This window comes from Stenella coeruleoalba, assembly GCF_951394435.1.
Source record: "Stenella coeruleoalba genome assembly, chromosome: 8".
Lineage (NCBI taxonomy): Eukaryota > Metazoa > Chordata > Mammalia > Artiodactyla > Delphinidae > Stenella > Stenella coeruleoalba.
The window spans coordinates 54,398,178-54,424,572 of NC_137154.1; the positions used below are offsets into that span (position 1 = coordinate 54,398,178).

Here is a 26,395-nt window from a genome sequence, read left to right on the forward strand (position 1 = left end):
AGAGTGGCCCAGTGTGGGACATATCAGTGACAGATACTCACCCATCCCTCCCTCATTCCCTCCATTCATCCATCATGCCAGCCTATCTGAGCCCCACAGAGTACCAGGCACAGAGAACACTTTCATAAGTTGTGCTCAGAATCCAAATCTCTTCATTATGAAAAAATGTTATTCATTTGTTGAGGGTTCTAATTCTTCAAAAGTAGCATCCACATTGGTCCTACTGTGTGCCGGGTACTCTCTATACATGATCTCATTTTATCGCCGTAAGGCTGTCGGGTAGGGATCTTTGTGCCGATATTGCCGGTGAAGAAACTGAAGCCCAGATAGGGTAATTTATTTTTATTTTTAATTTTTTTTAATTTCAGCTATGCTTTTATTTATTTATTTTTTTAACTTCTTTATCGGAGTATAATTGCTTTACGATGGTGTGTTAGCTTCTGCTGTGTAACAAAGTGAATCAGCTATACATATATCCCCATATCTCCTCCCTCTTGCGTCTCCCTCCCACCCTCCCTGTCCCACCCCTCTAGGGGGTCACAAAGCACCGAGCTGATCTCCCTGTGCTATGCGGCTGCTTCCCACTAGCTATCTATTTTACATTTGGCAACGTATATATGTCCCAGATAGGGTAATTTAGACATGAGCTGGGGCAGGTCCAGACAGGATAGGGAGCCATGCTGGTGAGGGGGGCAGCATGCAGGGAGAAGAGACCTTGGGAAGAGGCTGCTGTGTAGGGCACAGGGCTGTGGCACAAGGAGCAGGCACAGGGCTCAGGGGAGGAGGTCAGACTTCCCCTGCTGGGTGGCATTTGCAGAGCGTGAGCTCTTTCCCAGGCACCCTGTGGTAGGCTGGGCAGACCCATCATGTTGATGGCTTTGGGAGTAGGTGGGAGTGTCTGGAGGTTCCTAGTGTGCCGGAAGCCACCTCCTTCAGCCAAGTACTCACTCACCCACCCAACAAAGTGGCACTCAGCCCCTTCTCTGTACCGGGCAGGGCACAAAGGGTACAGAGATAAATTGACTGCTCCCTGTCCTGGAGGAGTTTCCAGACCAAAGGGAGAGGCAGCTCCGAAACACAGCAAGGGTGCCCATGAGCAGAACCGTGATAGCAGGAGTCCTGGGGGTGGAGTAGGGTGGGAGGGAGCCTGGGGATGGGGGAGGCTTCTGCCCCGCCGGCGGTACGGCAGGGTGGGGTGGTGATGTCAGGGAAGGCTCTGAGGCTGTCGTGGTAGCCCCTCACATACAGATGGGGGGCTGTGGTCTCAGCAGGAGGGACTTGCCCCACGTTGCAAGGCCAGCTGGTGCTTGTGAGAACCCAGAGATCTGTGGTACACGTGACCCGCTTCTTTAGGACCTCAGGGAAGTCTGCTGTGCTTCGGTAAGATGTGATTTCTGGCTCTGTGGTGAGGCCAGTGTAGGGACTAGATGTACTTTGCCCAGATTCCTGGATCAGAGTGAAGTTTGAAGATAAATCTGTGGACTGTTGATAACAGTTGGGTTAAGTCTTTTATTAAAATATAATGTTCTTCTTTGTCTGTTGTGAAAATTCCTGATTTAAGGTCCATTTTGTTTGATATTAGTACAGCCACCTCAGCTCTTTTTTGGTTACTGTTTTCAAGGAGTATATTTTTCTATCCTTTCACTTTCAACCTATTTGTGTCTTTGGATCTAAAGTGAGTCTCTTGTAGATAGCATATAGTTGGATCATGTGTTATTTTTTTTAAACCTTTTCTGCCGACCTCTACCTTTTAATTGGAGAGTTAAATTCATTTCCATTTAAAGACTTACTTCTTCCATTTTGCTGTTTTTTTTAATATGTCATATCTTTCCCCTGTCAATTCCTCTATAATGACGTCTTTTTTTAATTGAAGTATAGTTGATTTACAATGTTGTGTTAGTTTCAGGTGTACAGCAAAGTGATTCAGTTATATACATATATATATATATATATATTTTTTTTCAGATTCTTTTCCCTTATAGGTTACTACAAAATATTGAGTATAGTTCCCTGGGTTATACAGTAGGTACTTGTTGGTTATCTATTTTATAAATAGTAGTGGGTATCTGTTAATCCCAAACTCCTAACTTATCCCTCCCCCACTTTCCCCTTTGGTTACCGTAGTTAGTTTGTTTTCTATCTCTGTGGGTCTATTTCTGTTTTATATTTAAGTGCATTTGTATCTTTTTTTATGATGCCTTCTTTTGTGTTTGATTTTTTTCCCCCACTCTACTGTTTTGGTTCCCTTCTCATTCATTTCTCTCTCTCTCTCTCTCTCTCTCTCTATATATATATATATTTTTTTTTTTCCCCCCTAATAGTTACTCTGGGGTTTACAATTAACACCTTACATTTGCAACAATCTAGTGAGGGTTAACACCAACTTAGCTTCAATAGTACATGAAAACGCTGCTCCTATACAGTTCCATCACTCTCTCTTTACAGTATTATTGTCAGAAATTACATCTTTATACACTGTGTGCCCATTAACATAGATTTATAATTGTTATTTTATGCATTTGTCTTTTAAATCACATAGGAAAAAAAAGAAGTGACAAACCAAAAATAACAATAAGGCTGGCTCTTATATTTACCTTTGTAGTTACCTTACTGGGTTCTTTATTTCTTTGTATGGCATTGAGTTACTGTCTGGTGCCATTTAATTTTAGCCTGAAGGAATATTTTTGGCATTTCTTGTAGAGCAGGTCTATTAGCTACCAACTCCCTCAGTTTTTGTTTATCTGGGAATGTCTTAGTTTCTCTTTCACTGTTGAAGAATATTCTTGCCACATACAGAATTCTTGTTGGAAATGTATTTTTTTCCTTTCTGCATTTTAAATATATTATCCTACTGCCTTCTGGTCTCCATGGTTTCTGATGAGAAATCAGCAATTAATCATATTGAAGATCCTTCGTATATGATGAGTCACTTCTCTCTCACTGTTTTTAAGATTCTCTTTTTGTCTGTCTTTTGATAGTTTGATTATAATGTGTCTCAGTGAGGATCTTTTTGAGTTTATCCTACCTGGAATTTATTGAGCATTTTATTTTATTTTATTTTTTTTTTCAATGAGCAAATTGATCTTTAATTTGCTAACCTGGAAGGCTTTGCTATCCATCATGGGCTTGGGCCTCAGCTATTTACACAGAATCACTATACAGTATTTACAACAAGATGCTAAACATAGCATCATTCTGGATAGGCAAAGAAGGGGTATGGAAAGGCTAGAACAAGGCCCTGAAATCAAAGTGTAAGCAGAAACCTGCAGGTGTGAGTGGAGGGAAAGGGCAAATCATGAGAAAGCTTGGTGAGGTAGACATGAGAGAGGAAAAGGAAGCATGAAACTACTTCTGGTGCATGTGGGAAGAGTCCACTGGGACATCAAGCCTTCAAAATTAAATCTGGAGTCTGAAGGGGAAAATAACAGCCACAAGTCACCTTTGTGAGGAAAAAGAAGAAGGCAGTTAGAACCTTATAGACCATACCTTCTACCTCCCATACCAAAAAGTAATCCTGCTGATTAAATTCCTATGACAGGGACTGAGAAGGTACAAAAGAGATACAGAGACAGAACCTTAAATAGACTTAAGAGACAGTAAAAAGAGTCAAGAGAGACACAGACAATGCAATGAAGGAGGAAAAGAACAAAAGTTCTAGCAGATCTGAACAAGTGACTCATCCAAGTGACTTCACAAGTCACCTCTCTTCACCTCATCTTCCCCAAAGCTCCTCCCTCTTACTCCCAAATCTCTGGATTTTAGCTTTAACCAAGGAGTGGAGTTAGAATGAGGCCAGTACACGGGGACAATCTAAAATTCCATCTCACCAATTCAGATCCCCTCCTTAGCCTGTACCAGAATATCAGGGCTTGAGTCGGAGCCAAGGGCAGATTAGGGTGAGAATAGACAGGATGGAGGACACGAGGCCACAAAGTCCCACAATTCCAGGACCACAGCGCCACAGGCCTAGTTTGTCCAGTGGAATGAAGAGATCACAGGCATTTCTGACCACATCCAGCAGGAGAGGGGGATGACCTCGAAGGACCCGAGCCAGGAGCAAGACTCGGAGCCGAAGCTTCAGAGCCACCTGAGGCAGACCTCCTCCTGGAGCCCCTGGACCCCCAGGTCCCCCAGTTTCAATTCCTCCTGGGACTCCTCCTCCAGAACCCTTCAGTCGTCGACTACAAGCTGAAGACTCTTGTTCCATCAGTAGGCGAATCTCATAAGCATCACGACTCAAGTTCATGATGAGGGAAAACAGATAGTACCTGAATGAACGCTGGGCCCACTTCTCCTGATCCACACGGGGAGCAAGTCCAGACTTTCCAGCCCACAGGACATTGTCACAGGCGAAGTACAAGGCTCTATTGAGGTGACTAACAGTGATGCAGAATCTCAGGACAACATCTGATAGGTGCACAGCTCGTTTGGCTGACTCAAGGGCATCTGCTGAGTTACCGAGGCGTAGAAGCTTTCTCCCTAGGCTCAGATGACCCTCCAGTTGTCGAATCTGTTTCTGTAACTCAGAACTGGCCCCATGTTTCTGCAGTGCATGGCCAAGAAGGGAGCAAGCATACTGGGCGGCCCTACACAGCCGCTCCCGGGCCTGGCTCTGAGCGCTGAAGCGGACCCAGGCGTCCATGACAGCGGCAGCCCCGGCTCCCTTATTGAGCATTTTAGATGTGTAGATTCATATCTTTCATCAAGTTTGGGGAATTTGGGGTCATTATTTCTTCGAATATTCTTTCTGCCTCTCTCTCTCCTCTCCCTCTGGGATTCCCATTGTGCATATATTGGTCCATTGGATGGTGTCCTGTAGGTTTCTTAGTCTCAGCTCATTTTTCTTAATCCTTTTTTCTTTCTGCTCCCTAGCCTGGATATCTCAGTTAAGCTATCTTTGGTTTGCTGATTCTTCTTTCTGCCCTTTCAAATCTGCTGATGACCCCTCTAGTGAATTTTTCATATCAGTTATTGTACTTTTCAACTCCAGAATTTCTATTTGGTCCCTTTTTATAATTCCTGTCTCCTTATTGATAGCCTGTACTTGGTGAGATGTTGTTCTGGTTTTCTCCAGTTCTCTGAGCATATTTAAAACAGTTGATTAAAGTTTTTGTCTATTAAGTCCAGTGTCTCGGCTTCCTCAGGGAAAGATTCTATTAATTTCTTTTTTTCCTGTGAATGGGCCATGTTTTCTTGTTTCTTTGTAGGTCTCATAGGTTTTTTTTTTTGTTATTGTTGTTGAAAACTGGACATTTTGATTACTATAATGTGATAACTCCAGAAGTCAGATTCTCCCCCTCCCCAGGGTTTGTTGTTACTGCTTATTGTGAATTGTAATTTTGTTGAGTGACTTTTCTAAACTATTTTGTGTGTGTGTGTGTGTGTGTGTGAAGACTAGATTCTTTGTTGTGTGTGGTCACTGAGGTCTCTAAAACCCCTGGAAAAAACAACAAAACAAATAAAAACAATCTCAGACTTTGCAGTTGGGCTGTGTGTACGTTGGCGCATGACTTCAATGCTCAGTCAGGACATTTACAACTCTGACTTAGCCTTCACTCCCTGTCTGCATGGAGCTTGAAGTCAGTCAGAGGTGAGAGCTTAGGGTTTCTCATACTTTTTCTGAACATTTGTCCAACCCTGGGTGTGTACGTGGTCTTCTAGATTCCCCAGTATATGCTGAAGCTTTTACAAAGCCCTTTTTCCCTGGTGCATCTCATTCCCCTGCCTTTCTTCCAGGCTTTTTGGAGTGTCTATTGTTTGCTCCAGCTGATTATTTTTTTCCCCAGGTGGTAGTTCATTTGCCTTTGGATGTTTTTGACCAATGCCCTCCATAGCTGCTTCTCTACCCTGGGGTCCCTAGTTAGGGAATAAAGACAAACCTTTAGCATTATTCCTTCAGGGGCCTCCCAGACAGGTTAAAACCATCAAAATTCTTTGATAAAAAGGTCTATTCTGCTCCCTCTGACCCCAAAAACCCACACCAGGGATACAGGCTGCCATCCTCAAGGTGGGGGGTGAGGGAGGATGGGTAGGTTAAAGTACCACAAAGTTCTCCTGTGGGGTTTCAGTCATCTTCCTCTTCCTTAAATGTTCAAATGGTTACTGTAAACCTTTGCATATTTTCTAGAGTTCCAGTAAAGTTGACTCTGACAATTTTTGCTATGTTTTTTGGTGTTTCTGTAGAGTTCTTGGCAGACTTCTCTACTCTTTGCTGATATCACTTGCTGATGACAACTGGCACAGTTATTTCCTGAAAGCTTTTCTGTTCCAGCTTGCTATGTATACTTGGATAGGTCCTTTTGCCCCTTCTGAACCCCAGTCTCCCCATATGTAATATGGGTGGCCAGAATTGGACCAGATGGTGGTATGGTGGAGGTGACAGCAGCACTATGGGTGTGAGGCATGAAGGGAGGAGAAAAGAAGGTAGTGAGGTGTGGGGACCAGGAGGCACATAGCTAAGTGGAGCCTTGGTGGCTAAGTGGGGGCAGGGAAGAGTATGGTGGAGGTGGAGCATTCCTAGCAGAGGACTCAGCATAAGCAAAGGTAGGAGGCCCTGTCCTGTGTGGCCAGGCAGCAGGAGACAAGGCTGGGGGAGCAGTGAGCCCTGGCTCTGGGAGAGAGTCTGGTGTGATGCCAGAGTGGGTCCCAGGGGCATTAGACCTGCCTTCCAGACCTGGCGTGCAGCCACCTGCAGGGAAGGGACCTACTCCTAGGCTTCATCTCAGGGGTGGCCTGGGTGCAGGGTGTTGAGTAGTGGGTCTGGGTCAGGGAGGGCCAGTCTCTCAGTACTTTACTAGGTCTCTCTCATGGGGCCTCTCTCCATCCACCAGACTTGTTTCACCATCTCTTCCTCTTTACCTCTGCTTCTCTGTGCTTTGCTGTTTTCTTTTCTGGAACACCCTTCTCCCTCGTATCTGCCTAAATAATCACAACACCACAACAACATGACTTGCTCAGTTAATAATAACTAACACTCACACAGCATTTGCTCTAACAGGCACCGATCTGAGTGAGTTACACACGACCTGTTTAACCCTCACAAGCACCTAATGAGGTACTGTTATCCTGTTATCCGACAAATGAGAAAACAAAAGCACATGGGGGTTGAGGAACTTGCCCAAGGTCACACAGCATGTGAATGGCCTTGTCATCATTGAACTGGTGTTGGCTCCAGAGTCCAATCTCATAGGAGCCATTCTATCCTGTCTCTCCAGGGTTAATCTGTCCCTTATCTGGTGGTACCATCCTTTTCTGTGTCTGGGTTTGTCCACCCCCAGGCTGGAAGCTCTGAGGACGGTGTCCCCTAAGCTTTAGCCTGAGCCTGTGAAGGTTTTTGGTTTTTTTAAATTTTAAAAATATTTCTTTATTTTTGGCTGTGTTGGGTCTTATTTGCAACATGCAGGATCTCTCGTTGCGGTGTGTGGGCTTCTCTCTAGTTGTGGCATGCAGGCTCCAGAGCACATGGGCTCTCTAGTTGTGGCTCTTGGGCTCAGTAGTTGTGGCGTGCTGGCTTAGTTGCCCTGCAGCACGTGGGATCTTAGTTCGTGGGATCTGACCAGGGATTGAACCCATGTCCCCTGCATTGGAAGGCGGAGTCTTAACTACTAGACCACCAGGGGAGTCCCTGTGAAGGTTTTTTAAATAGACAGATGGAAGGATGCCTCGAAGCCCAACTCTAGCACCTCCCTGGGTCTGAGGGTCTGGTTCCTGTCCCCACGGACTCTCCTAGGAGGGTGGGCAGGGGTAGGTGTGCTTGTTCTGGGCTTAACTCTGGAAAGGACCCCTTCTGAGAGCAGGGCCCCTGAGAGGGCACAGGAAATGGGTGGGAATCATTGCCGACAGTCATCTGTGTGCTGGGTGGCAGAGCGCTGGGTCCTCGAGGCTGGAAAAGGGGGGGGCGGCGTGTAGAAGGAAGCCCAGGTCCAGAGGGGCAGCTCCGAGTTCTGTGTGAGGTATCACTGTCTGCTTCCTTGTCATTCCCTCTACTCCCCGCTGTGGTTTGCTCCTCTAGAACAGAAAGTTGGGTCTTCCAGGATTTCAGGCAACGCTGAGGGCCAGAAATGAGACCTTGAAGAGAGAATAGGAGAAAAGAGGGGAGAGGATAAAGATAAGTAGGGAGAGAGGAGGAGGCAGGTGTAGGAGGAGTCATAGGGCCTGGGCATTCCACGCCTTCTGGATGGGACAGTGGCCACTGTGGCTTGCAGCCCAGCATGGACCCAGGCTGGCACCCAGTCCTGTGTGGCTGCCAGGACACAGGAGCCCAGCTTGGCGCCCACTGTGGGGTGAGCTCTGAGTCATTAGGGGTGACTTGCTGTCCTGGGGAATGAGGGGATGCCCCTCCTTTAGGCCTCAGTGCCTCCTCTTCGACCTGGAGATCACCAGCTGGCTGGCCTCAGAGGCTGGGTGAGGACCAGAGACTCTTCCAGGGCTTTCCCCATAAAGTCCCCTCCCAACCTCAAGGCTTTTATCTGCCCTCATTCCCCAGAGGCAGCCAGTGGGCCAGAAAGATCTTTGACGCACCTTCCCTTTAGTCTTAAAAAATTTACGAAGTTTATTGTGTTCCACTCCATAACATCCCCACGTTTCTTTCCGCAGAAAACATACTGATTTTCTCCAAAACTGCGGTCAAGGTGAGGTTCCAGGTGCCTCGTTTTTGCCGAGGCCCCGCATCTCGTTTCCTGGGTGCCGTTCGCAGAGGTCCTGGTGAGGCGGGCCCGGAATCCCCGACGATGCTGGGTGTTGGGGTCGCGCCAGGATGGGAGGGGGCTGGGGCGGCGCGGGCGCCCCCTCCTCGTTCCCGCCAGCGGGCGTCACCTAAGCCGCCGTTGCCATGGGCCCGCGGCAGATGGCCGGGTTTAGGGTTCCCCGGCGGGCGGCGCGCACGGGATTAGGTGAATTAGGGAGCTCGAGACGTGTTGCCACCGTAGCCGCCGCTAGGCCCTCCGCGCCATGGAGCCCCCTGCCCATCCCGCGGACCCCGCCAGCCCCGAGGACGCCGCTGACCCCGGCGACCCTGCCGAGGCGTGCGCCAAGCAGCCGGGCAAGTGGGCGCTGTTGCGTAGCCTGAACCAGGCGTTGAAGACATACGCGGTCCTGCCGGTGAGGCCCGGGTCGGGAGGGGGAGGACGCGCCCCGCGGACCCGGTCCTGGGCCTCGGTTTCCCCGCCTGTCTGGAGCCAGGCGGGCCGCAGGGTCGCAAAGCCCCAGGGTGCACGCACACCTGAGCCCTCTGGTGCCGCGCGGCCCTAGACGCCCGGGGGGAACTTGGCCCCCAGCTGCCCCTGCCTGGGCGGGGAACTTGTGCAGCTGGAAAACGGGAGGTGGATGGGCCAGCGCTGGGAAGGGGCTTCCCTGCCCTTGCCTGGGTCCAGAGCAGGGGGTGACTCCAGGTGCACGGAGGGGGCTCGGGGAGACGTTTGTGGACTGGCTGACCGGCTGGTAGAAGGAAAGCATGGCCCGCGGGTCCCCTCCTCCACCGAAGATTAGCAACCAGACACTTCCTTGCTCACTGGCGCCCCTGGCAAGTCAGCTGGCCCGTCTTTCTCACCTGTGAAAATGGGGCTAATGTAACCAATGTCCCGGAGTGACTATGAGGATAAGTGAGGGTGGGGGGAGTGTCCTGAGACAGACTCCTTTTCATTGCACAAACGGGGACTGAACCTCAGGCCCTGCCCCAGAGGAGGAAAGAGGCATGTAAGGCTAAAGCCCTGTGGGGAGTTGATATTGATCTGATCCCGGGCTCATGCCTAGGAGGGAAGGTGGGTGGACATCAAAGACAACTTCCCTTTGCATGGGTCTCTCATCTTCACAAGCACTGACTCCTTTCCTGTTAAGGTTGTTGAACTCTAAGGCTCAGAGAGACTGAAAGACTTACCCAGAGTCACACAGCGTTAGTGGCAGAACTGGGACCTGAACCCAGAACTCTTTACCTTGTGTTCATTGTGGATGTGGGCCAGCTTCCCTGGAGGAAGCCCCCACGAGGGTTGTGGTGTACCCTTGAGAACATTTAGGCAAAGCCATCTAGGAACTCACCGTTCTGGGGCTGGGAACCACTCAACTGACAGCAGAGAAGCTGGAACTTGCCCCAGGTTACACAGCCACACAGAGGCAGGTGTCTACACAAATGGAACTTTTGATTCCGGGTGAGGTCCCTAGTGGGGCACCCCTCACAGTGGAGTGGTAAGAATGGGGCCAGATACAGTCATGAGCTGCCTGGAATCGGCTGTGGGGAGGGGCTGGTGGGGTTAGACCTGAGCCCAGTGCCCCTTTCCTCTCCTCCCCTCTCCTGCCCCTCAAAAAAGTGTCATGTTCTTTTACATCTTCCTTCCTCTGCTCCTTCCTTCACGCATCCAGCGATTCCTGACCTACCCCGTTTTGGGTTCAGGCTCTGCCCTGCAGATGCTCACAGTCTCATCAGTCACTGATTTGATGAGTGACTATGGCCAAATCCCTTTCTCGCTTTCAGCCTCAGTTTCCTCACCTGTAAAATGGGGACCCTTACAACACAGCTGCATTCTGATGCCCCAAGTGCTTTCCATGGGACCATGGGAACTGTCCCCCTCAGAGGTTCTCAGGCCCCAGATTCCTCCCTGAAGCCTCTTAGCTGCCATTTTAGCCTCTTTCCTCGAGTTCAGACCAAGAGAAGAGAAAGTTAAGTCGCCACCCTCCTGGTGACAGTCCTTGGCTAGGAGGGTTCTAGACATTTCTGTTTGCTTTGCTGCCCTTAGCTGGAGCGTCCAGTTTGCCTTTTGGGTCCACAAACCATCTTCAGCCAGGGACCCTATCAGTGCTTCCTTTCTGCCTGCAGAGCTGGGTTCAGGGTGGGGCCCAGGGGATGTAGGGAGAGAGCACTGAATTTGGAGTTTGCCAGGCGTGGGCTTCATTCCCAGCTCTACCACAAAACACCCATGTGACCTTGGGCATGTTTCTTGACCTCTTTGAGGAGATGGAGTAGAGAGAAAGTGCCCTGCCTAAGCACTGTCATAAGGGTCAATGAGACAGTTAATTACAGGGAAGCATGGAAGTTGCTTCCTGTTGCAGGGGTATTGAGTTTGCATAGAGCAACGTCCTGGTGCCACTGCCCGCCACCGCTGGCCTCTGGGAATCAGGTAGTCTCTCTCTTTCTCTCTCTCACACACGAACTCTGTCACATGCTCCCTCTTACCTACTCACACACATGCTCACATACACGCTGTTTCACATTCTGATTCTCTGTCTCACTGAGAGAAGAACTGTTTCTCTATTTTTGGTTCTGGGGAGTCACCAGGAAGACTCAGACCAGCCCTGTCCTCACGGGGCTGCAGGCTAGTGGGGAGTGGACACCCATGGTGATGACCCAGAGTGGTGCTGGCTGTTAAGGGGCAAGCCCAGGGGCCCCGAAGACTGGAGGAGAGCCTGTGTTCTTTACACAGCAGCCAGGGGGAAGTTTTGAAAATGTAAATCCATTATGCCATTCTCTCCTGCTTTAAAACCTCCCAGTGGCTACTTGTCCTACTTGAAAGAAAGTCCAACGTCTGTCCATGGCTCCCAGGGCCCTGTGTGCCCTGGTGCTGCCCATATCCTCCAAGCGCCCCCTCATCTAGCTCCAACCTGGGCCGGCCCTTACTAGGCCCTCTGCTTTCCCCTCTGTTCACTGCTCTGGCCCCAGGGTCTGGAGTGAAACTGGCCCACAGCGGACTCTCCACAGATATGTACTGAATGAATGAACTAACTCTTTAGGAATTGGGGAGGAGGTGGAAGGTGCGGCAGTGAGGAGGGGCCAGGGAAGAGTTGCTATTTGCTTTGGGTGTCCACTCAGTGGAAAGGTGGGGTGAGATTGGGGGCAGTTGGAACAGAACAGCCTGAGCAGGACTGTGTCAGGTGGTCCTGGGCTGGCGCTTAGAGAGGGCGAGGAGTGTGGCCGGAAGCACAGCTTGGACTTGGGACTAAAGCAGTCGTGAGGATTAAATGGGAAGCAGTCATGCAGCCTGGGCACACAGTAGATGCTCAGCAAACGCATGAGTTCTCCCATCCCAGATGCTCTCCAATTTTTCTCACTTTCTCTGGGAGACAGCTTGGGTTTGAAGCTAGTCTGTTTCTAACATGTGCTAACCTCCCATGAAATGAAGGCCCATAATGGCGGCTGTGGCTGAAAAGTAGTTGGTTCTGATGGGAACAGGAGGAGGCTGAAACAGTGAAGAGCTGGCCTTGGGACTCACCAAGCCCACGCCTCACTGAGGCATGTGGAAACTGAAGCTCAAAGAGGTCAGCGATTTACTGGAGGCCAAGTGGGTCCTGGATCCCAGTCTCATAGCCCAGAGCTGTTTCCCCTGGGCCATCCCCATGGGCTTATTTCATTGTGAATCAGTTCTAGCAACTGTTATGCTTTTAACTGCCGCTTGATAGGAAGTTATATTTTTATTAGGATGTCTAGGTTCTCTTACCCTTCTGGGGAACTTGGGAACCACCCCAAAAAAATACTTTTATTAAGATTAGAATAAGGGCTTCCCTGGTGGCACAGTGGTTGAGAATCCGCCTGCCAATGCAGGGGACATGGGTTCGTGCCCCGGTCCGGGAGGATCCCACATGCCGCGGAGCGGCTGGGCCTGTGAGCCATGGCCGCTGAGCCTGTGCGTCCGGAGCCTGTGCCCTGCAACGGGAGAGACCACAACAGTGAGAGGCCCGCATACAGCAAAAAAAAAAAAAAAAAAAGATTAGAATAAAATTCAAACTTTTACCTCCAGGCCAATGAGAGTCTATGAGTCCTGAATCTTGCCCATCTCTCTCTCTCATCAGGTCCTGCAACAACCACCTCTTTGCGGTTCCTTCCTGCCTCAGGGCCTTTGCACTTATCATTTCCGCTGCCCAGATTTCTACCCTTGCTCTTTCCTAGCCTGACTGCTTTTCGCCCTTCAGGTCTCAGCTCAGAGGTTTCCTTCATAGAGTGGCTTCTCCGGCGAATGAGTCTCCGGTTGGCCGGCTCTGTCTTTCTCCAGTGTTAGTGTGCTCACTTCCATCACAGCACTACCGCCATCCCAAGTGACCGTGTACTTGCTCAGTTGTTTGTTTTCTGTCTCCTCCCAACTAGAATGTGGACTCCATGCTCACTGCTCGATCCCCAGCATTTAGATGCATCAGGGCCTTGTACCCAGTGTGTGCTCAGTACATGCATGTTGAACGCATCAGTGCTGAAAGTGGTTGTTCTAAGTCCATTTTCTGACTCTGGGTTGTAGACTTGGCTTCTGCGAACCCTTACTGAGCGTGTAGTGGGAGCCAGGCCCTTTGCTGAACGCTGCAGGGGACACAAATATAATGGTCCCCTGGCCCCAGATCGGGATGTCCCCACAAGCCAGGAGACAGTGTGGCTGAGAGCGATGCCCACATAGATCATGGGGCCTGGCACAGAGCAGCATCACTGCAGGGAAGTCATAACTGTGACTGTTGACCAAGGAGGTGACAGAGGCTGTTTGAATGTCCTGGGGGTCCGCCTCCTTTAGGACAGAGGGGAAGTGTTTCTGCCTAAACTTCAATGAGTCTGCTGTACATGTGTGGGCTGTAGCGTCCTGGGGAGAGGTCAGGGCTTTGGACAGGCCTGGGCTTGAAGCTGCCCAGCTGTGTGGTGTTGGCTCTTCCCCTCTCTGAGCCTCTGCTTACTCATTATAAATTGGGGACAGTAACAGCTGCCCCAGAGGAGGGATTGATGACACTACATCGTGCCCAGCCCCGGCCCTGGCACCATGGCTTCCACAGTGCCAGTTCCCTTCTCTTCCCTCTTCTGTGGTTGGCACAAGAGCTTCTGGGGGTGGAGGGGTGGGCACAGGACTGCTTGGAAGGAGTACCTGATCCCCCTCCCTGCTCACTTGGCCTGGGCCTCTCTCACCCGCAGGGGGACTATGTCTGGATGGACCTGAGATCCGGGCAGGAGTTTGATGTGCCCATCGGGGCAGTGGTGAAGCTCTGTGACTCTGGGCAGATCCAGGTGGTGGACGATGAAGGCAATGTGAGTAGCCCGTGGCCACCCCGTCCCCAGGCCTTGGGGGGGACCCAGGCTGACAGGTGACCTGCCTCAGGGGGATGGAGGCAGTGCCTGTGCCCCGCTTCTGCCTCTCAGAGCCCCCTGCCCCCATGGAGCTTTCCCCATCACCCCCGTGGGAGGGAGCCTCCCCTTCTGCCCCAGGCTACCTGTTCTAGTTCCACCAGCACTTCAGTCCATTCTGCCTGGTATTAGAAATGTGTGTCTGTGTGGGCATACCGGTGTGTACAGTGGGGCAGGAGGTGGCACCGGACTGGGAGCTCCTCAGGTACAGGGGTGCTTTCGGGTCAGACAGACTGGATTCAAATCCCATCCTGCCCACTTGCCAGCTATGCAACCTTGGCCAAATCTCTTTCCCTCCTGAACCCTCACAGGGTTATTGATTCATATGTGAGATCACACGTGAATGCCTCAGAAGAGGGTGAGGGGGTCTGAAAACGCCCGCTCTCGTTCTGTGGGGTTACGGCATCACACGAATTCACTGTCCACCCCGACGCTGCCCTGGAATTAGTCTAACAGTTGAATACTTTATCTCTTGTGGCCCTGAAGAAAAGGGCCACAGGAAGTGTAAGTTTAATAGACAGTGAGAGTGGGGCCTTGGGGAGGGAAGAAAAGGTCTTAAGTCAGGGTCCTGCCTTAGAGGAGGTGGCCCTGATGAGGGCCCAGAGGGGAAGCCTGGGAACTCTGGACATGTGTGCGTGTGCATGGCATGTGTGTATGCGGCAGGGGCACATGTACAGCCTAGTGGGGACATGGAGGACCAGAGACATTAGGTTCCACCGTAACCTGGGTTGTGCCTGACGCTGTGGCCGGCGCTGGGGGCACAGAGACAGTCCCCATCTTAGCCTCTTAGTTTGATGGGGGTGGAAGAGGGTGCAGTGACTTGGAGAAGAAGGCTCTGTTGAGCGCCAGGGGAGGGCTCAGGACGCTGGAGGCCTGGTACTGAACGTGGAGGAGGCAGGGACATCACTGCTATCCCTGCAGCCCCCGGGGATACCCGCCTTGGGGTTTGCAAAGCCCTTTGACCGAAGTTCTATCTTTAGGTCCTCACAGTGTCTGTGAAAGGCAGGGAGAACAGCAACTGTTACCCCAAGGGGAAACTGGAGTCCAGAGAGGGACCCTCAGGACGAGTCACCCAGCTAGTGGATGATGGTGCTGGGGTCAGGACCCGGGACCTCTGGGTTTTGTGTGGGCGTTTCCTCTCCCAGCATCTCAGTGGCAGCTTAGAGCTCAGGTTCTGTTAACCACACTTTCGTCCCCTGAGCTTTTAGAAATGGAGGGCCTGCAACGTCATTCCAGAGGCTCCAGTTCCAGGGCCTTCTAGGAAGCCCCTGTGAGGTTGCAGCCTCAGAAGGGGGACACGGACTTGGCTGGAGCACACACAGGCCCACAGGCTAGCCTGGACCCCCAGGGGTGGGGCCCAGGGACTCTGCCTGCAGGCTTGAGTTTCATCTGGGTCATGTTGCATGTCAGATGGTGTCCCATAACTGTGTCACCGGATCCCAGAGGTCCCCTCCCACTTGCCCCCTGAGAACGGGGGCTGCAGAGGGGGGAGGGATGTGGCTGGCTGGCTGGGGGCAGGTTAGGGGGCTGGGTTTGCTTCAGTGGCATTGGACCCCTAGCGGCTTCTGGCCTCCCCTTTCACCAGCCTTTCCTACTCCCATCCCTCCCCCTACCCCACCTCCAGGCCATCATCTTTGACCCTTCTGTCTGCCCACAGACTCCCTCAGCTTGAGGGCAGGGACCAGATGAATCACATCTGGTTCCCCAGAGCACAACAAAAGGTCTCCCAGAGAAGGTCCTCTGTAAAGACTTGCTGAATGAATGAAAGGTCATGGTTCCGTCCTCACTGGAGTCCTAAGGCTCTGCTTTTGTCCAGGCTGTTCTCATTGGCAGATGTACCCCTCCTTCCCTTCCTCTACAGAGCACGTGGTCCTTGCCTCTCTGAGCTCAGTGCCAGGCCAGCTCTTTCCCAAATGTGCCCCCAGGCCCTAGAATTGGCCATGTTCCCTCTCTGTCTCTCGCTGGTATGCCTTCAGGGCCAGGCCTCAGTTTCTGCCCTGGTTACACTTTGGTCTGTGCTGTAGGTGTCTGTGGACGTTGACCTGAGCGCTGCTGACCTCAGCCGGGCGACCTTCCATGCAGGAAAGGGGCGGGGAAAGGCTCAGCTCTGCCATCTAACTGAGCACGCCACTTTACCTCTCCAATGTGACTCCTCACTGTAAGACGGGACTGGTAATTCCATGATGAGATGTTAAGAGAAACAAATGAGAACATACATCTCTTTTGCAACAAAAACTGGAAAACATTAAAGTGATAATACGCAGCACTGGTTGAGCAATTATCAGGCACCAGCGCTTTTTAGACCTGGCAGGAGTGAAACAGAGGTTGGCCATTATTGTATCAATTAACCCTCCCAACATCTCCAAGAAAAAGGGATTGTTAATCTCATTCCCATTTCACAGATGAGGTTGTAGAGGTTCAGGAAAGCAATGTGATGTGCACAGGGCTACAGGTCTTGCAGTGGCTGAGCCACCTCTTAACTCTGTGCGGAAGTGTCTTGGGGAGGAATTATGGGACCAGAGGCTGGGGTCGAGCGGGGGAGGCAGACAGCCTGCCCAGCGTCCTCTCCCCTCTGGCCCACTCCAGGGCTTAGGACCGAGTCAGGGAAAGGGAATTTTCCAATTGGATCAGCTTTTATCAAGAAATAGGGTGGGAGAGAGGAATGTTCCACACGGGATTGGAAAGTCGGCAGGTTCTTTGATCTCACCACCAGGCACATTCACGTCAGGGCTGTCTGAGGGCCTGACCTGGAATGTAATGCCCTGGCCCAGGAGATGCCGTGAAATGCCAGGGAAACTGGAGTCATGAGCAATCGCTGGCCTGCCCCTCACCTCTCTGAGGGCCGTGGTCCTCTGATCCTATTTTCTCATGTGATGTGAGGGGGCTGGAATAGGGGTCTCTCCATGACTAGGACTCTGCTTTTAATTCAGTCTGGTTCCTAGTAGTCCCCAGCCGGCCATCTGTCTCATCGGGGATCCCCTGCCACGTCATTTGTGCCTGGCCCCTATATGAGGCACTGTGAACCAGGCGTATAGCAGACATGGAACCAGCCTTGGGGAAAATGGAGGGGTCAGGGCCAGAACTGCGCTCCGACAGTGGCAGTGACCATTGCCTTGCAATGGGAGACCTAGGGTATGTGGGAGCCCAGAGGAGGCACCGACCCCAGCCTGGGGAACCAGTCAGCTTTCTGCCTGGTCCTGAGGCTCCCAGGGTTCCGGCATTTGGGAACAAGGAGGGGGCCCCAGAGGGCTTTGACTCAGGTTGTAGCCACAGTGCAGAGCACAGGAGAGATTCTCACTTCTCTGAGAAGCTGGGGCTGTGAGTAGAGGGTGCTGGAGACCACCTGGGGGAGGTCAGAGGAAACCACGGCTTCACAAACTTGTTGAAAGAACAAAGGCTATGGCCCAGATGTGCAACCATCTGCCCCCCGTGGCAGCAGGAAATACTGCACTATCTGAATAATTCTTGTGCCTTTGTTTATCGGAGTTTGGATTTGAAGCCAAGTCTGTCTAACTCCAGTGATTACACTTTCCACTCCATCCTGTAAGGTGACTGGAGAGACTAATCCCCTTTATGACAACCATGAGGTAGGCCAAAATCCCTGCCATGCCCACCTCTTAGGTCTGCAGAGAGAATCCCCTAAGAGGAGGAAGAGTGGTCCATGAAGGGTAGGGGTGGGCGCTAACGTCCTCATAGATGTTAGAAATGATAGTGTTTGGCCGCAGGAGAGGCCCTTATGGGGTCGCAGGTACCCGGGGTTCCCGTCCCTCCCGGGACTGTTCTCTAGCAAAGTGCAGCCAGGAGGACGCAACTAGCTTACGTTAGCCACTGTGCCTCCCCGCAGGAACACTGGATCTCCCCGCAGAATGCCAGGCACATCAAGCCCATGCACCCCACGTCGGTCCACGGCGTGGAGGACATGATCCGCTTGGGGGACCTCAATGAAGCTGGCATCCTGCGCAACCTGCTCATTAGATACCGAGACCATCTCATCTACGTGAGTGCCGCCCCGCCTGCCAGCAGCCCCGCCCACTCGCAGTCCCTCTGACTTGCAGCCAGCCCTGCCCAGCCTCTGCAGCTGGCCACTGGGGACCAGGGACTCAGCCCACGCCCACAGCCGCTCGGGTCTGTGGCTCATCCTCTCTTTTGGGCTGTGGCTTGTGTGGTCTGTGATTGGAGAATGGGGAGGTTTTTTTCCAGGGGTTCATGTGCCTCCGTAGGGCTGAAACCGCCGGGAGGCCAGACCAGGGAGGGGACGGTGAGAGGCTCAGTGCTTTGCCCAGAGATGGGGGATCTGCTGCTCTCCCTGGGTTTGCTGTGGGGTCAGGACCTGCCACGGGTCCTCAGAGTCAAGAGGGGATGGGTTGGAAGTCTGTGTCCTCTTGAAGGGGATGGAGGCTGGACATGCTCCTTGATCCCCCAAACCCTTGAAATTAGAACCAGTCATACACCCCCCCCCCCCACACACACACTTCCCCACCTTGAAACTCAAGAGGACAAATAAAGAGCATCTCACTCAGCCAGGAGTGAGCTGATCCCAAGAGGTGAGCTGAGAGACCATGAGAACAAGAAGGGCCCATCAGGATCATTTAGTCTAGAGATTCTCACGCTTTCTGGCCTCAGGAATGCTGTATGTTCTTAAAAATTATTGCAGACCTCAAAGAGCTTTTGTTTATGTGGGTTGTATCTATTGATATTTAACATATTAGAAATTTAACTGAGACATTTAAAAGTAACCACAAAAAATCCATTACAGGATAATGTATTTTTACGAAAAATAACTGTATTTGCCAACATAAAACAATTAGTAAGAAGAGGGGCATTGTTTTACATTTTTTTCAAATATTTTTAGTATCTGACTCAATAGAAGACAACCCGATTCCTGCTTCACATCCAGACTGATGTGACATTGTGTTGACTGAAGTGTGTGAAGAAAATCTGGCCTCACAGATATGGAGGTGGAGAAGACAAGACCTTATGGACTTCCTGAAAGGGTCTCTGGGACCCTCGGGGGTCTTTGGACCACACTCTGAGAACTGCTGACCTAGTCCCATTTTACAGACAGGGAAACTTAGGCTCTATAAGGCTTAGCCAGGCCCAGAGCTGTGTGCCCAAGCAGCTCAGGGGTGAAGGAAGCTGTGGGTGTACAACAAGGAGAGAGCAGGAGGGAGCCCCCTGAGCCAGGTCCCCAGGCTGGGCACGCTCAGGGGAGGTGTGGGGTGATAAGTGCCTGAGAGGGGTGCGGAGCTGGTTCCGCAGAGTCTGTAGGAGTGAGGTCTCGCTCCCAGGTCACCTCCTGGCCGCTGGTGGAGATGGCGTTCAGGAAGGGACACTTCACGAACAGAAGGCCTGAGGCAGGACGGTGCCAAGTGAGTGATTTGTCAGACTGTGAAGGGGAGCCAGGGAGACAGAGCTGGGAGAGTCTGAGGGAACCTGAGGAAGCACAACAAGGAACTCTCGGGCCCTCAGAAGTCCTGGAATTGTGGTGCCTCAGCTGCTCGGGAGGCCCCCTGCCAGCCTCCCCACTCTGGGTCCTTCTGTAGCTTTGAGCTCCCAAGAAGAGGCTGTGCTTGGGCCCTTGACGTGCGTTGATTGCATTGGCACAGCAAGCAGCTTTCTCAGGGAGACCCTTAGTACCGACAAAGCCCCTCTCACTCCTTTCCTCACCCAGGGGGCAGGGCACAATGGCACCTCCAGATGTGAGCAGTGTCACCTAGACAATGGCGGGGGGGAGCTAGGACTTGAGCCCAGGCCAGAGATATCCCATGGGACCCACTGGTGTCTGCACCCCAGTTCTTGGCGGCTCCCTCCTCCCTCCTCTCTCTGGACAGCAGGTGGACACAGGATGGTCCAGGGGCTCTCCATGGCCACCCACCCAGGCCTGGGTGGAGTCTGACACTTGGGTCTGGAGGTGAGTGGGAGCCTACCTACTTGCCTGCCCAGGGAGGCCACTGCAGAGCTGACGTCCTGAATCTCCTTTCGGGGGTGAGCTTCACAGGCGGGAGCTGAGTGAGGTGGGAGTTGTTTCCACCAGGGACCCCGCGGACAATGTCTAAGAATAATTCAGAGGCATGTAGTTGGTTATTTTGCGCGTAGTTTAGTGATTTTGCCGGCAAACTGGTTCTTTGTAAGTGAGGGAGTCGGTTGGTAGACTGAATCAAAGAACAAAGGCAAACACAGGATTCAAAAGGGAGAGAGGAGGAAAAAACTTCAGACAGTCCGAGATCAGTGAATCTTGTTTGTGAAGTTTTGAGGGTAGACTGGCAGCCGGCAGAGAAATCAGCCTGAACATTAGGCCTTACCTAGGTTGACTGTGGGATCAAAGAAAAGAATTCTAGAGTTTTGTGGATTCTCCAGAGAACGCTGGGATCTGCACCGTTTGCCTCATTAGAAGTTTCACTAGTAGCCTTTCTGACTGATTTTCGGGTGAGGGTGGGAGGGCACGGGGGTGGAGCCCACACGAGGTGTCTGAGCTGTCTTTCTCCTTCAGAGACTCATGGCTGGAAGTCAAGTCGTGGCGCCTGGAAGGTGCCCAGCTTGGATAGTCTGTGGGCCTGAGATGCTGGGTGTCTGTTGGTCTGGGGAGCCGTGCTCCACAATTGTAGGGCTCAAGAGTCAGCTCAAATGACTCTCTGACTCTATGATTCTGTGACTGGGTGCGTGAAGTAGGATTAGAGCAGGGCTTTGAAGAAGCAGCCAGGCCATTGTCCCGCCCAGAAACCATACCTGTCCCTAACCATGGCAACCCCTGGTCACTTCATGGCTTGGGTTACCCTGGGCACACCCCCACACGCCCAGGATTTCCTCAGATTACCACGGCCACTCACAGCCTTTGGCCCGGAGGACGCTCTGTCCCTGACTGTCTGCCCAGGGCTTGCCTGCTCCAGCTGGCCTGGCCCCAGGTGTGTGAGGGACAGCACCCCAGGGCCGTAAGTCAGCCCGAGGCACCCTACATGGAGCAGAGCCTTCAGAGGACACCTAGCAACCTCTCGCTGGGTGGTCCCAGAGGCCAGGGGTCGTCCCTGGGTCTTGCGGGCAACAGGTGGCAGGGCTGATGCTAAACATGGGCTGGAGCCCTGGTCTGGGGGCTGGGGTGCCTGGATCCAGGTCTTGACAGGTTGCCTTTAGGGAGTTCCCACCCATTTCTGGTCTCAGCCGTCCCTTTGGCACAATGGGGTGGGTGCCTCTGTGACACTGGGAAGGTGTATGTGTCTAAGATGTATGTCTTGGTCTCCATGGTCTGCTAAGGGAGAGGCCCCAGGGCTAGCAGGCCCGGAGGCTTCCTGGAGGAGGTGGATTCCTACCATATCTCCTGGGGTGTGTCTCTGGCCCAGGAGAGGCTCCTTGAACTCCACCTGGGGACTTGGGGGCCCCTAGGGACCTGTGTGCTATGTCCTTGTCTTGGGAATAATCCTTATCTCTTCCCTACTCCAGCCCATGGGCCCACAGGGCAGGCTTTATTACTGGAGAAGAGGCCTGTGCTGGGTAGTTGGACATTAACTCTCTGCTGACCATGAACCCTTGGAGAGACAGAGCCAGAGGGCCTCAGGGAGCAGTGCCTAGAACCTCAGGGGACGGACGGGTGCTAAGGCCCAGAGAAAGGCAGGATGGGCCTGGGTCTCATTGTCAGCAGTGGCCAAGCCCCTCACTTCTCTTACCTCCCCCACCGCCAGCTCCGCAGTCTCACAGGTGAATTCCTGGGATCTGGGGGAGCCCAGGTGGGGAGGCGAGAGCTGGGGTTCTGGTGCCAGGGTCCCTCCTTCATCCCACTCCCTGCTTATCTGCTGTGCAACCTTGGCAAGCCCCGCCCCTTCTCAGAGGCTCAGTTCTCCCAACTGAGAAGGGGCGTCATGACTACATCTCACAGGGGCCTTCTGACAATACAGAGAGAGCTGGCCTGGAAGCTGCAAGTCCTGCGCCCGACAGGGATCTTCCTGGCAGGTGGTGTGTCCTTGTTCTGCTGGGCCGGGTCCTCTCGCTGAAGGAAAAGGCTTCGTTTTTATTATTTAGTTTGAAATGGGTACATGTGCTACAGATTGGAAAATATTCCTTCTGCCACAGAGATGACCGCTGCTCCTCACTTCTTATCTATCCTCTAAGAGAAAGACTATATATATATGATATATATGATATTAAATTTTATATATATATATAATTAAAAATTTTTTTCTACACAAATGATAGCATTTCTCCTCACACCTGTGTGCTTTTTCCACTAGCCCCAGCCCGGGCCATCCTTCCTGTCAGCGTAGGCAGGCCCGCCGCAGTGTTGCTGACAGGCCTGTCCCCTCAGCTCCTTTTCTTGCTGTTTCCTGTGGACAGCAGTGAATTTCTTCTTCATCCATTAATTTAGTGACTCATTCGTTCACTTGCCAAACATTTGCTGAGTGTGTCTTACGCACCATGCACAGTATTGGGCCCCAGGTAGAGAGAGGAGTGAGGCTGGGGGGCAGAGGCCTTGAACCAGAATTATGGAGGAGTCGGGGGCCAAGTGAAGGGGACCATGGAGGCTGTGATGGGTCACACAGGAGGGCGCCTGGCTTCCTGCGGGGGGAGCGCTCATCTCCGTTTGGACCTGAAGGATGAACAGGCATTAGCTGGGTGAGGGGGCAGGGGACGGAGTTTGGTGCTTTTAACAGAAGGTTTAATATGGAGGGAGCCTCTGGCTGTGGGATGCAGATAACGAGGGCCAGGGCTCAGAGGTCTGTGGGCAGGGGAAGGATACTGACTTTGTCCTGAGGCCATGGGGAATCTCCTGAGGGTTTTCAGGAGGAGGATGACACAGTCAGATTTTCAGAGCTGACTCTGGTTCCCAGTGGAGGACAGATTGTAGGGGCCAGTGTGGAAGCTGGGAGCCCAGAGGGGAGGCGCCTGGCCGGGGAGGTGGCCGTGCCCATGGAGTGAAGTGCATTGTTATGAAGGAGAGGGAGGCCTCCCGGCATCCCGCTCTGGTGAAGGTCCGCCCTGGTGAAGGTCCGTGGTGAAGGTCGGCAGTGAAGGTCGGCTGTGAAGGTCGGCTGTGAAGGTCGGCTGTGAAGGTCGGCCGTGAAGGTTGGTGATGGTGCAGTTGGCCGAGCCGGGAGGCAGAGGAGGAGCAGGGTTGAGGGGAGAGTGAGCTCCCATCTGGACAGGCTGGTGGACGTCAAGTGGGGGAGGAGGCTGAGGGGTCTAGCGCTCAGGAGGGCCCTCTGGGCTGTGGGCAGAGTAGACAGGGCCATGGGAGCTGTGAGGGGGAGAAGAGGGTCCAGGCCGAGCCCCTGGAAGGCTGCTTGCGGCATCTCAGCGTTCCCTTTGCCCTGTGCTTGGTCTGTCCTCAGGGCCACCCCGGTCTGGCTCTGACTCCCCCCGTCGATCGGTTCATTGGGTCTGAAATAGTGTCTCTGCCTCCTGCGTCTGTAGCTGCTCTTCGTTCGCCCCAGCTGCCAGGGTGACCTTTTCCCAGCAATCCTCCCAAGTGTCCTGTCCTTTTATGCCTCTGTGCTTGATCCCCACTGACGAGCCCTCCACTCCCCCGTCCCCCGCCCCCCACCGCCCCAATCTCAAGGAATCCGTGTGTTCGGTGCAAGCTGCCAGGGCCCCAGGCTCTCCCTCCCTGCCACCCAGCGTGTGGCTGTCAGCCTCCCCACGTGCCTCAGGGAAGGGTTCTTGAATGACAGCACGGAGCCTAGCTGGCCCGAGGCCAGGTCGTTGAGCATCGCTTTGTTAGGGAAGTATTCAGAAGAAAGGAAGGGAGCATTTGTGGACAGCTGACTCTATACCAGACACCTGTCAAAGGTTGTGCCCTTTGGTCTCTATGACAGCCCTGGGAGGTGGGTGTTAACCATCTCCCTTTTACAGATGAGCAAACTGAAGCTTAGAGAAGCAAAGTGATCTGCCAAAGGGATGTTCCTTGTGGCTGTCTCTCCTACCTGGTTACCAGAGTCTAGCTGGTAGGAAGAGCCAGGGGGAGAGGAGAGTCCACTGGGGCCCAAAAGGACAATGTCTGGCAGGAGAGAAGCCTGGGTCTGGGGCGCTCAGCCCAGGGCAGCTTTGCATGGCCACACCTGCCCCCGGGGTGGGCACTTGCCCTGGCATGCGGTGCTGGCAGCAGCGCCTTCCCTGCACGGCCACCTTGGGCCGAGGCTGCTAGGGTGTGACTGGGGCTCTGGTATGGTGCACTGGGCCCTGGGTGGGAGGGGATGGGCAGGGCTGTCGCCTCCGCTGCACAGTCACATCTTTCTTCAACCCCTCTGGGCCCAGATGTCAATAGATCCGTCACCATTTATAAGCTGGGCCTGACCTTTTTGAGTTGGAGTGGGGAGAGGTGGGGAGGGAAGGAGAAGTAACCCCTGAGGGCCTCCCTGTGTCCTGGTGGCAGGAGGGCCAGGCCTTGTGTCCCCTGTGTAGCAGGGCCCACAGCAGGAAATTTTGCATGTAGGTGCCCTAGCAGAGGAGCCCGAGGAGAGAAAGCCCCCAGAAGGCTCTCTGAGGTGTGTCTGGCCTGTGTGTCCCCACTGCCTGGGATGGCTGGAGGCACTCTGTCCCCCACAGCACAGGGGCAGTGCTGCAGAGACTGGGGGCCACCCAGCCCCTTTAGCTCTTTATGGCTTCATTCCACTCCCCCCTCACCAACCCAACTCCTCCACTCTGGGAAGGTCCAGTTTGTGAATTTTGCTCTGAAGGTTTGGGATGCAGGGTTTGGAGGCAAAGGTGGGGGCCAGCATTTGAGAATTACCTGCAGTGTGCTATAAATTTTAAAGTCCACCATCTTCTTTCATAAAGTTATATTATGCCCATTTTACGGATAAAGATAAGGAAATTGAGGCTTTAAGACCCGCCTTCCCTCCCTCCCCACTTCCTCCCTCCTTTCATCAAATGTCTCTGAGCACCTACTGTGAGCCCGACCCAATGCTAATCTGAAGGCCCCACCCCCAGCTCATAGGGAGGTAGGATTCTGACCCCAGATCCATGGGACTCCAAAGCCAGTGCTGTCCCTTCCAGAGGGACGGAGCAGGGCAGAGCCTGAGAGCTTTCTAGAGTCAGAGCCTCCCACGTGGGAAGGAGTGAGCTCCCTGTTCCTTGTTGCCCACAGACCTACACGGGCTCCATCCTGGTGGCTGTGAACCCCTACCAGCTGCTCTCTATCTACTCGCCAGAACACATCCGCCAGTACACCAACAAGAAGATTGGGGAGATGCCCCCACATATCTTTGCCATTGCTGACAATTGCTACTTCAACATGAAGCGCAACAGCCGTGACCAGTGCTGTATCATCAGGTGGGCGGCCCAGGACCAGCATGGAGCCCCAGGCTTGGCCCCTAGAACTCCTGCTCTGTGCTCCCGCTAATGCCTCCTAATATAGAGAATCACCTCCCCTTGCCCAGGCCTTATACCTCTATTAATGCTACCAAAGCGCATGTTAACTGTTGAGACCAACCTTGTTTACTGCTGGCTCCTGTTAAATTATGGTCAGTTGCAACCTTAGGCTCCTGTTCTCTCTTGGGCAGAGGGTAAAACAACAAAGCATTGATCGAGCATCTAGTTCGTGCCATGCTGTGTGGCAGTATGGGTGGAGGAGCGTGTGTGTCTGAATAAGGGGAAAGAAGGTGACCTTTAGCTGTGGCAGGGCACTGAGCTCCTTCCGCCTTCCCCAGACCTGGAAGGTCCGTAGTGTCAGCCCATTTTACAGATAGGGAGCTGGTTGGAGGGGGGGCCGTAGTTTAGGGCAGTAACAGGTCTTGCCTCTGCCTGGGGCTCCTCTGCAGTGGGGAGTCTGGGGCAGGGAAGACGGAGAGCACAAAGCTGATCCTGCAGTTCCTGGCGGCCATCAGTGGGCAGCACTCGTGGATCGAGCAGCAGGTGCTGGAAGCCACCCCCATCCTGGAAGGTAGGGCCGGGCTCTCAGGGCGGGGCTGGGGGGCTGGGGGGCGACTGACACTGACCGTGACCCATGAACGTCTGCCCACCCTGCAGCATTTGGGAACGCCAAGACCATTCGCAACGACAACTCAAGCCGCTTCGGGAAGTACATCGACATCCACTTCAACAAGCGGGGCGCCATCGAGGGCGCCAGGATCGAGCAGTACCTGCTGGAGAAGTCACGTGTCTGTCGCCAGGTGGGCCCGAGCCCCTGGGCAGAGCTGCAGCTGCGCGGGAGTCCCAGCCTCAGGGGGGTGTGGGGTGCACACCGTCTGCATGGCTTTGGTTGTCCCTGTGTTGCAGTTCGCTTGCCTCAGTGCCTGAAATCCCAGCAGGAAACCCACCCACGGGGACTTTTTCATGAAAGGCGCTTGTTAACATAGTAAACTGGTTACAGTCTGCTTGTCTGTCTGGTTCCGGATG

At 53.0% G+C, this 26,395-nt stretch overlaps 2 protein-coding genes across 7 annotated transcripts in view; one reads left to right on the forward strand and one right to left on the reverse strand.

Annotated features, from left to right (window-relative positions):
• Nucleotides 1-1,265: 1,265 nt before the first annotated feature.
• MYO7A (myosin VIIA) overlaps nucleotides 1,266-26,395 on the forward strand; it is a 99,438-nt gene continuing 74,308 nt past the window's right edge. For 2 of the 6 annotated variants that reach the window (XM_079930710.1, XM_079930712.1), the window contains exons 1-6: nucleotides 8,604-8,630; nucleotides 13,865-13,978; nucleotides 17,919-18,071; nucleotides 25,146-25,330; nucleotides 25,819-25,940; nucleotides 26,027-26,169. In XM_079930710.1, the coding sequence (XP_079786836.1) occupies nucleotides 13,880-13,978; nucleotides 17,919-18,071; nucleotides 25,146-25,330; nucleotides 25,819-25,940; nucleotides 26,027-26,169 (702 nt within the window). In that variant the 5' untranslated portion in view covers nucleotides 8,604-8,630; nucleotides 13,865-13,879. Of the gene's footprint in view, nucleotides 1,381-8,603; nucleotides 8,631-8,698; nucleotides 8,704-13,013; nucleotides 13,026-13,864; nucleotides 13,979-17,918; nucleotides 18,072-25,145; nucleotides 25,331-25,818; nucleotides 25,941-26,026; nucleotides 26,170-26,395 lie in introns of those variants that run through there. The other 4 variants (XM_079930707.1, XM_079930711.1, XM_079930708.1 and 1 more) reach the window with 3 other exon arrangements.
• On the reverse strand, nucleotides 3,293-4,642 carry LOC307190929 (peroxisomal membrane protein 11B; the record flags this gene model as incomplete). The annotated part of the gene is made up of 1 exon (XM_079930445.1): nucleotides 3,293-4,642. One exon carries the CDS (start codon nucleotides 4,640-4,642, stop codon nucleotides 3,863-3,865), a length of 780 nt encoding a protein of 259 aa, XP_079786571.1. The 3' UTR covers nucleotides 3,293-3,862.